The sequence below is a fragment of the Corvus hawaiiensis genome, chromosome 2, assembly GCF_020740725.1.
Source record: "Corvus hawaiiensis isolate bCorHaw1 chromosome 2, bCorHaw1.pri.cur, whole genome shotgun sequence".
NCBI lineage: Eukaryota > Metazoa > Chordata > Aves > Passeriformes > Corvidae > Corvus > Corvus hawaiiensis.
In genome coordinates this window covers 51430068-51441156 of record NC_063214.1, presented here as the reverse complement: position 1 = coordinate 51441156, position 11089 = coordinate 51430068, and the positions used below count along the sequence as shown (strand labels likewise).

The 11089-nt window shown below is 42.9% G+C and overlaps 1 protein-coding gene across 2 annotated transcripts in view; it reads left to right on the top strand.

Annotated features, from left to right (window-relative positions):
• The first annotated feature begins 1354 nt into the window (after nt 1–1354).
• The window catches only part of USP12 (ubiquitin specific peptidase 12), a 32866-nt gene continuing 23131 nt past the window's right edge, over nt 1355–11089 (top strand). Inside the window, exon 1 of one of the 2 annotated variants that reach the window (XM_048294947.1) lies at nt 1355–1530. In XM_048294947.1, the coding sequence (XP_048150904.1) occupies nt 1483–1530 (48 nt within the window). In that variant the 5' untranslated portion in view covers nt 1355–1482. The remainder of the gene's footprint in view (nt 1531–11089) is intronic. The other variant, XM_048294946.1, reaches the window with a different exon arrangement.

Sequence of the window (11089 nt, the reverse complement as noted above, 5' to 3'; positions counted from 1 at the left end):
CCACATCCCCATCCTCCTGGGAGGTACCCCAGAGAGACAGCTTTTACAGCTGCTGTTGCGACAAGAGAAGTCACTTGGAAGTTATCTTGGCATGAGTGACTGAGCTGATAGGAGGCAGAAGTTTTCTTAATGCCATTCCATAATTTTCTTTTATTGTTTAGCTGTGAGTTATGCCTATTCAATCTCCTCACCTCTCTGGGCCACACAGGAACTCTTTCCCTGGACTTCGCTCAGTATTTGCATTAAGCCATCACACACCAACTCCCCTCACCCCCAAGTCTCCCACTACCAGTGCTCACCAAGCACCTACTCATTAGATTTCAACTACTCTCTTTTTAGTCTAGAGAAGAGGAGGTGATCCTTCCCCTCTACTCAACCCTGGTGAGGCCGTATCTGGAGTGCTGTGTCCAGTTCTGGGCTCCTCAGTACAAGAGAGACATAGAGCTCCTGGAGCAGGTCCAGAGGAAGGCAACAAAGATGATTAAGGGACTGGAGCAACTCTCTTATGAGGGAAGGCTGGTGGAGCTGGCCCTGTTCAGCCTCAAGAAAAGACGAGTGAGAAGGGACCTCATCAATGTACATAAGTATCTAAAGAGGAAGTGCCAAGAAGATGGAGCCAGGCTCTGCTTGGTGGTGCCCAGTAACAGGACAAGAGACAACAGGCAGAAACTGATGCACAGGAAGTTTGCTTGAATATGAGCAAGACCACACACTGGAATAGGCTGCCCTGTTCAGAGAGGTTGTGGAGTCTCCCTCCTGGAGACATTCAACAAGTGTCTGAATGCAAATCCTTTGCCATGTGCTCCAGGATGGCTCTGCTTGGGTAGGGATGTTGGACCAGACGACCCCCAGTGGTCCCTTCCAACCTGATCCATCCTGTGATTCTGTGGTCAAGTATTGGAATAGGTTGTCCTAGGAAGTGGTGGCGTCACTATCCCTGGAGGTGTTTTAAGAGGCGTCTGGATCTGGCGTTGGGTGATGTGGTTTAGGGGTCACAGTGGTAGTGCTGGGTGGACGGTTGGACTTGAACATCTTAGAGGTCCCCTCCAACACTGACGATTCGATGACTCTGCATAAACGCCCGGGCCACCAAGGGACCTGACCACTCCCTCCACCCCTCCCGCGGCGCCAGGCGCGGCCAGCCGAGCATGGCCGGCCCGGGCGGGGCGGGAGGCGGGGCAGAGGCGGAGGGGCGGGCGGGAGCCGGGCGCTGACCCGGCGGGAGGCGGGGCCGCGCCGAGCCGGGCGGGGCGGGATCGCTGGGAGCCGGCGGCGCGGGCGGCGGGAGCGGGGCTGCGTGGCGGCGGTGGGAGCTGCGCGCCCGGCCGCGGGGGCCCCGCGCCGGCGGGGGCGGGGGGCTGCCCCCGCCGCCTGCCTTCCTTCGCTCCGTCCCTCCCTTCCCTTCCCCTCCTGCTCCCGCCCGGCCCGGCCCGGCTCCGCTCGGCTCGGCGCTGTGATTGGGCGGAAGATGGCGCTGGGCGGATGGAAATCCTAATGACAGTCTCCAAAATCGCCTCCATCTGTACCATGGTGAGTGAGGGGCTGGGGCTGTGCCGGCTCCCCGGGGGTGGGGACGCGGGCGGTGGCAGCGGCTGCGGGGGGCGGGCTGCGGGGGAGGCCGGGCGGGGGCGCGGGGCGGCGTCCGTGGCGCGGGGCGGGAGCGCTGCCGTGGGTGGCGGGCGGGAGCGGAGCGGAGTTAATCGGCTTTGGGAGACTCAACCTGGATGCGGGCGCCGAGGGGGTTGGGCTGGGCGGGCGGCGAAGCGGGGTCCCGACTGAGGACGGGGCTGGAGCGCGGGGTGACCAAGCACAGCCTTCCCCTAAGTGTGCCGAAAGCGGGGCATCGCCTCCAGCTCGGGGCTGCTTATTGCGGGCGTGTGGTGGTTACGGTCGGGTTTCTGGAAGCGCCCTCCTTCTCCCGACACACTCCGTAGCGTCCCTGCTCTCCCTCCGAGTGCAGCGCGCCTGAGCTGGGGCTGGAATCGCCCATCAGCGGGCCGGTGCTCCCCGGGTTACCCCGACAAGTGCGGGCATCCCATCCCGCCCGATGGGCTCGGCCAGGCGCGCTCCTTGTGATCTGACTGGTGTGCATCGATCCTGGTCCCGTAGGAGGCTTCTCCCTGTGACTGCTTTCTCATTACTCTCTCTCGTGATGAATTAGAGCCAAAAGCAGAAGCACAGATGTGATAAGGCTCTCTCGGGTTGTTTTAAAGAGGGATGGGCGGCTCAGTAGATTCGCTGATGGAGGAGTGATGAATTTAAGGAAGGAAATATCCCTTAGTCAGTAGAAGTTACTGGTTGTCATGCAAGAGGCGTGCTGGTGGTTCATAGCAGAAGGTCTTGCATTTGTGCTCTCTTGTACCTATTCCGTGGCCATGTGAAAGTTCTTGTTACCAAATCCGTTTCCACGGGGGAAGGAAAGAGATTATTAAGTGGAAGAACACACTCTGTCATCTACTCTGTTAATTTGCTGAGTTGCTATTACAATGTCTCATAACATCAAACAGTGGGAAGTGCTTACATTTCATATTATTGGAAACTGATTTATGGTTTTCATGAATCGTGCTGCAAAGAGGCTTTAATGTCTCAAACAAATATTTCAGAGGTGGCCCATGAGAATTTTGAGTGAATGTCTGGAAGCCCATAGGATGGGATTGCTCAGGTGGTGTTTAGTCACTGGCATAATGTTTTTTGTGACATGGGAGATGACATCTTTCAGTTTGGAATTAGAAGAGTCTGATAAAATTCTTGATAAATTCTTGAATTTATCAGCTGTATACTGATATCTTTATGTGGCCAGATTTGTAGGATGTGTACCATGTACTTGAGGAGTTTCCATTCTCTGGAGGCAGGTTGTTGAGGAATCAGTGTGATTGATCCCTGAGCTGGGGTGATCTCCTTTTCTTGCAATTCTAGCTGACATCTTTTCACCCAGAGTTGGCCGCTGGCCTTTGTGTCAGCATAAATTCAGTGCTGGCCTCTTGATTTGGGTCAAGTGTGAGACCTCACTGCCCTGCTTCTGGACTGCATACAAACCCTAGGTCTGGACTGGCCAAGCAGATAGTTTAAGATTATTTTGTGTGTATGTTTATTAGAAATGATGTTATGTCACTGAGATTTAGGTCAATCCCAAATCAATTTTTTCAACTAAAAATCTTCTTATTACTAACTAAAGTATCTGTGTCCATAAAGCTGAAATTCTGATGGCAGTTCGATATTATCTGTCCAATCATTGTCACGTGTGCTGAGGTGGATAAACTCCAGGCATAAGATTTTTGCTGGGCCTTTCTGATCCATGAGCTTTAATAGTATTGTGATGTGGGACACCTAGCATAGGATACCAGCTGTAAAAGCTTTTCGGCAGTTAATATAAGATGGTGCTTAAAAGTATATCCATAAAGATAGTGTGAGGGAGCACTTGGTAGTTACTGTGGAGCTGTTCAGAAGTGTGGTTGTGGTGAGGCAGATCTTTTTAATTTTAACAAGAGTCAAATACTTATGTTTAAGCATATGTTTTACAAAATTGAGAAGGATTATAATTGCTGAGTAATACTATTTTTTTTTCTGGCAATGCTTACATCGTGTCAACACACTTTGATAAAGTGCCAGACAACTACCTAAGAATTCTCACAAGTTTTTCTTGCCTTTTCCCATGCCTCTTGCAAGAACTCTCAGACTGTTACTTCTCTTCTTATGATTACTTAGTACAAAACCAGTAACAGGCATTTTTTTCAAGAGACAGTTTGTGCCTACACAAACCTAGCATGCATGTACACTTACAATCTCTAAGAGCAGTCTAGAACTATTTTGAAAAAGCTCTTCCATTGCAATTCTGCATTTCACGACTTCTTTTTTTTAAATCTGAATTCAAGTTTTGCTTCTGCTGACTCATTTATATTTTATGCATCTTACCCTCGTTGTTCAAGCCCTGAATATTATAAAGCAGTATATTATGTTTTGCAGTACTGGCACGTTGTGTGGGTACAGTGAAGAGTGATAACCAGTATGTTTAGTTTACCTGTAGTACCTTTTGGGGATGGTCTTCCAAGAGGACATCCCGTCTGTGTTGATTGGTTCCTTTGTGTATGCTCCATTAGTTCATTGATCTACACCCCAGTGTTCATACCAATGTTAACAGAGCTCTTTCTGTAGTAATGTTTCCTAGTGTTGTGTCGCCTTTCAACTTCCTTAAAATTCTTTGCTCTATATCACCTTTCCCATGCTTCCTTGTGCTGTACTAAGTCTTAATGACAAGGCTGGAGATTGTGGAAAAGCACTGGAAATACCTTTGCCCTTGAGTGGTTTAGCCACTGTTCCTGTTGCAAATTGCATGAGGTTAAAATTGTGTGGTCTATTTTTTTAAATTATTTTTAATGTCTTTGCAGTAAAAGTAGAACTTGATCTTTTACCCTCATCCATGAGTAAAACTGCAGTCAGAGTCTTACCTGACTGAACTGTTTGGGGTTTTTATGCATGGCTGAGGAGGGATAAAGTAACCCAGGCTAACTACAAGGAAGATGTGCCCCATGCTATACTCACAGATTGCATCTAGTACTTCTGCTTCTGTTGTCTAGAGTCCAGGAAACTCTTGCCAGCAGTTGAAAGGTATCAAGTCTTTGAGTCGCTGAAGCAAAGAGAAGATAGAAATTACATTTGTAGCTTAAAAGCTATGAAAAGCCTCAAAGATGTCAGCCTCAGACGTAGACAAGGAAGTTGTAATGGTAGTAGTACTTGTTTTCAGTGTTTCTTGTAGAAAGTGGTTGATGATGTTGGCACAACCTGGAAAAGTGTGATGATATTTTAAAACTATGCTAATCTAGGAGCTGTAGCATTAGACATCAAAATCTTCATGTTCTGGGTATTTGTCTGTGTATTCCCTTCTCTGCCTGGCAGCTCAGCATCTTGCTTACAGAGTGTCACTGAACGTCTTCAGTGATGGTTTCAGCCCCTCAGCACTGACATCAAATAGATAGTTTGTGGTTAGATGTTGACTGTGTGATGTAACAGTGTGTTCTGCATGAGGACCTCTGCTTATCTTACAGTCCAAATTTTTGTTTCGTTTTTGAAAGGATTAAGACGTGGAGTCACGCTGAATGGCTGGCTCTTGTCCTTTTCCTGCCTGCCTCCTCTTGAAGGGCAGTTATGTTATGAGTACCCTTTTGCCCATTTCAGTCACATTTCACAAGGGTGAAGATGTTTCAGAGGTACTAGAGTTCAAACAAGCATGTGTGGGAAAGGCGTCCTAACAGAGGAAACAGACCCTGGAAGTGCCCAGCTGAGGGAAGGTTGCAGTGCACCTACCTTGAGTGTCACAGCAAAGAGGCTTTATAAAAACTCTTAATTGCAGGAAAAATTTGTAGCTAACTGTGGGAGAGGTGTGGGTTTATGGGCTTTCTTACTGTTTCAGGAATTGTTTGTTTACAATAGGATTTTCAAACCTGATTGTGAAATCTGCACTTCATGTAAATTGATGTTTGCCAGAGTCTACAGCCAGCCAGAAATGGCTATGAGGTACTCACTCCTGTTCCTTCTAATTGCACTGTCTCCTCTGAGGCATGAATTGTAATACTTAAACATTAATTGATGATCAGGTTAACAGATTCCGCAGGAAGGTATACAAAGGATCCATGCTGGAAGAAGGGAGAATTGAGTAACAGCAAGGAAAGAAAAGTTATGGGAAAACCGCTTCAAAAGAGGAGGTGACAGAAAAATCCAGCAGAGAAGGAAAGGACTAAAGTAACACAGAGGAAACAGTGGTGTTGTGGCATTCCTTTATCCAGCTGTCTACCTTGCTCATGTAGCACGGTTGGCAAGAAGGAACATGTGCTGCTGCTGCTCATCTCAGCCACTGCATTTCACTCTGGCACCATGACCTGAATCTGCCGTGCTTCGTGGACCAGAGTGCTCAGGGACATGTTCTGTTGTGGTGGCTCTGTTGCAAGCACAGGAAATTTTGGAGAAGTATTTGTTAGGCAGCTGGGGTAAGAGTTTACACCACAGTGTGGAGGTTCACTTGTCTGTTGGAGTTCTTATCAGGAGACTATTTCATGATAAACATTATACTAAGATTCAAGCATGGTTGTGACATCTGTCATCATCATTTTTGTAGCTGTAATATGCTACAATATGGTAATAAAAGATGAATGTTTTTATTTGGTCTTTAAACTACTGGGTTTGTGACACTTTTTAGTATACTAATTAATTTAGACAATTTCGTTTTCAATTTTCATCAAAGTAGGAATTTGACTCTAATATAAAACAATTGTCAAATATGAAACACAAAAAATTCTTGAAGTTACGTAGTTGTAAAGCAGTACTTATACCAGCACAGGGAATTATTTAGTTGACGTATTATTTAGGTGGATAATTTTATTTATGTAAGTGTTCCATTTTCTTTTTACGCGTACATGTGTATATTCATCTTGCAAGTTCTAAGCTCAAAGAAACAATGAAATACGAATTTGGACTCTAGTCTTGGCAGCAGGATTTTTAGCTGTGTCAGTGTGAACACCTGATCCTGTTACTAGACAACACTGGAATATTTAGATCGGTCAGTTATGTGCTCCTGAAGCAACTCAGTTGCATTAAAACTTATACGAATGATTCTGTAAAAATGTGGCAAAAGGGGCTTTTCTCTTCAAATTTCTTGAGGGAAAGAGGTGTATAAAAGCCATGTGGAAGGGGTAACTTTTGTTTTTGTAGCTTAGGAAGATTGCCAAAATTAAATGCTTTTAACAAATTATTTATTTCAGTAAGGTGTACCTAATCTTTCAGCTGAGGGAAAAAAAAAATCTAGATCTTTTTTGTAGTGTAAAACCAGAAGGTTGTATTAACATGAGTAGACCAGAATAGGAACACATTTTTACCACCTCTTATAAACTTAAATTCTTTTTATGATTCCATGAGCATGGGAAGTTATAAAAGCAATATATTTGTTTTCTGAAACTGGAATTACGTAGGTTAATAAAAGCATGTGAAACACATCACAGGATGCAGTTTAGCAAAAACAACGATTGAGCAAATGTGTTTTCCCCACTCACCCTGCATTTTAGGTAGTAATTTTTCTGAAATATTAACTTGTCTCTGACTTGACTATTCAAAAGGATACGCCGTCATACACAAGGAAGTGTGACTATATGTAGTTGTGAAGGAAAATACATTGTGAATGTTCAGTGGGGCTCAAAAAAATTGGCTTGGTAGACATACCAAATACAAAGAGAAATTAATTTTGTGATTTGGTATAATTTTCCTTACCCAGGCAGAGGTGTTTTTACTTCATACTCAAAAGATCTTTTGTCTTAGCTGCACATGATATGAATATATATGTCTTAGACTGATTAATTAGTAAAATAACACTATTTGGAAGTATTTAAAAAGTATTAACTGAAACTATCCAAATATTTCATGTATTAATAATGCATGTTCATTTGTAAAGAAATGAACAAAAAGGATTATTTAATTACACTCGTATTTCGATGCTGCTTCCTGGCTGGAAACAGTATCAAAAGAATTGCATTTCAGTCTTGGTTGCAATTGAAGCAACAAATATAAACTGATTTAATATAGCTGTTTTCTTTGCTCTTAATCCTGATTCCTATGAATACATGGAAAAGTATGAATTCACGTATTCTGCTAAACATAACTGGAAGAGCAGAATTCTGCATTTCTTCGTTAAGAGAGGATTCCTTCAGTCATAGTGCATTAATTAGTGCATTAGGCTGTGAAATTCTCTATATCTTCACTAGTGGCGCAGACAAGGATAGCGAAAAAAAAAGAGTGAAAACACTAGTGAGTGCTTCTATACTGAGATTTATTTTTGCAAATTATAAATAATTCCATTAATTTTACACTTGTTCAGGAACATTGTTCTTCCTGATTACTGAATTTCCCTTTTACTTGTAATGCCTTTTGGTCACTAGGAAAGGTGATAGTTCTGTGTTGTGTGGTGGTATTGTTAATTTACCTATAGCTAAGGTCATGTTTTAGAGATTTGGCTTATATATACACCCGTGCAACATGGTTTAGTTGTATGAACCACCTTTAATCAGTGTTGTTCCTTTTCTTGAGCAAGGTGGAGGGCATTGTAAGGAAGGATCTAGCATAGTGCATGTGTGAAGGGAGAAATGGATCTTCAGGATGTTGCTGACAAATGTAAGTTGACAAGAAATTTGTTTTAAAGGTGAAATTTTGATTTTACTCAGGAAGTTTACAACTTAATCAAACTAGAGGGTAAAGCTGTTAAACTAGTGCAAAGATAACCCACAAAGCAATCAACTGATACTTACTCTAGAAAGGGATAGATCAAAGCCCCTCTCCCGTGCCAGTAAAAAGTGTAAGCTTCCAAGCATGTTAGGCTGGTTATGAATCAAGCCTTTGTAAGGGAAATTCTGCCTGCTAGGTTGGATGGTAATGACAAGGTAGGACACTTCAAAACTGCAATTGTTTGCCTGCTTGCTGACATGTTTTTAGACAGTATTTTTAATATAGGGTGGCATACCAGTTTACCATGCTTTTGGTTTGCATTTTGGGAGCACTCTTAGAGTGCACAAATTAGATGGCTTTTGAAGGAAACTACATCAGACAACACAGTTCAGCTGCAGCTGGTATTCAGTCACAAAACCAGCCTACAACTAATCTGGCAAGAATGCTGTGAAACCCAAAGTGTGTGTGTCAGATCCTAAGCACCAACTGATTTGTTTCACAGATTGGCTCCAGTTATCCTATCCATGTGTCAGCTGTTAGTGTGTCTCAGGAGGACTAGTTCAACATGTAACACCGCAGCAGTGTGGCCTCTGAGGCTGTGAGGAAAGGCAATAATAAAAACGGAAATGGCATTTAATAATATTGTTTCAGCAAGTGAAAAACTAAACAAACAAAAAAACCCATCTGCGTTTGTCTGTGCTTTGTTTTTTCTGCCCTTTTCCATTGAAATGGATTGCATCAGTGGGTTTTTTTAGTTTATTTTAGTAATTTGGGAGGATGTGTATTTATAAAATGTGAAAATTGGGAAAATACAACTGTACTCAATTCAAAGAAAATACACTTTCCTATTCCACTGTGTTTCCTGGGCTTTGATTCCACTAAACTGAAATAAACCCCTCATCTGGCTAATGTTAAGTGTGTTGATTTGTAGAAAGCTCAAGCTCTTTTAAAAATAAAAGTTGAGAAATTTAATTAAGGGGCTTCCATGGCAAACACAGATTCTTATCCCTCCATTAAGAAATTAGCATTTACGGTGATATTTATAAATCCAGTAGTATAGCTTTTTTCTTTAACTTGATGGGGGATATAAGCAATAAATGTTCAACTGATTTGAACATGATTAAATAAAGGTTACATGACATATCATTTTGAAGGGTGAAATCTGCAATAGTTCAGTTTTACACCTAACTTTCATTAGATTTGTGAAGATTTTTGTATAGTCATTGATGGTTTAATGTTTCCAAGATAATTTTCAGTAACAGATAAAAAGCAAACCTTGATTTCATGTTGTGTTCTTGTAAACACACCTTAGTTGCTGAACTTTCCACTTTGTAAAGGTGTATTTCATCAGCTATGAGAAATTCGTGTTTTCTGTGCCTGTATCTCTTTGCTGGAAGGGGGTTAATGTAAGGCACTGCTAGGTTGTGTAGCTGTATAGCTTTTACACTGATACAATGCAAAAAGTGGTAAATCCTAGTACTACTGCAATATTATTAGTGTTTTGGACTTCTGCTGTGCCTCTGTTCCTTCTCATTTCTGGGTAATGACCTTGTGTGCTTCCCCTCAGAAGGACAAGGGAAATTGGAGGTGGAGGTACTGACCAAACTTACTGATGTCCCCTTCTGTCCCCTATATAATATCAAAACCAGGTTGCAGTGTGGGGACTGAACACCTGTTGTATGTGTTATTAAGTGAGCCCCCCAAAGAAGAGGGATTTATTTGGGGATTTTCCCCAGCGATCCCATTTAAGTGGCAGAGGAATCAATTATCTGAAGTACCTCAGCATAGAGCACAGCCTGAAATTTCCTGAGTCTAGTTCCCAAGTCCAGTAAGTCCAACTTGGCTGATGAAAAGAGAGACACTCCCACTTCTGCCTTAAACCTCTGCTGTCCTCATGTCCAAGAGGTGATATAGTACCGTAATAGTTGGTGGTCCTGCAGTGCTCCCCCCCTGCATCTGTATTTGCATGATGGAAGAGTCAGCTGAGACTGATAACATGTATTGTAATCACAGCTGGGAAACATTTTGAAGCAAGGGGTAGTTAGGTTTTAAAATAGCTTTTATGGGTCAGTTGTGAACATGCATTTTAGTGTAGTCTCCCTGTGTTTCTGCTTTTGCAACCAATACACTGTGCACAGTATAAATGATCACTTTGGAGGGAGAGATAGATCCTGTATGACAGACAAAAAGAGAGCTGTAAAGGGAAGTCTGAGTAGCTCGAGGGTTTTATATTGATGTAAAACATCCCTGCTGGTTTGTACTAACATTCATAAACAACTGCATTCAAACATAGATGATGCAGTGCTTTGAAATCATGTGAAAGTCTGAGCCTTGAATGAAGCACCTTTGAATAATTGGAAAACCATGACAATCTTGTAGTATCTCAGCATGTCTTTCTTATTGCCAGGTTGGATCTTTATTGTGCTAGAAAACTAAATACAGTGTTCAGGTCTGTACAAACAGAAACATCAATGTTTGTATCATAATATTTTCCTTTCAAATATAGAATAAAGCAGCTACTCCACCCTAGCTTCGAAAAGAGAAGGAATTTCCTTAAGCCTGCTCTTGAATTTATTTTTAAAGAAGTAGAGATTTTAACAATAGTATAAAAGGCCACCACAGTTCCTTCTTTTTCCTGGTTTATTTGTAATACTCACCTTGCCAGAGCTTGTGGGTGCATTTAAATAAGGCTGCAAAACTAAATATTCAGAGTCACAGAGTGCTTTAATCTTAAATGAGGGTTTATACCCCTTTTCCTCACCACTATAATCTCCATTTGAGAACAGCTTCTAAGTAATAAGCCCTGCAGCTAAATCCCCAGTAACGGAGAGGCTTTATCAAACTGGGTAATTGGAGGGGATGTGACTGGTGAAAGCAGCTGGGGCTG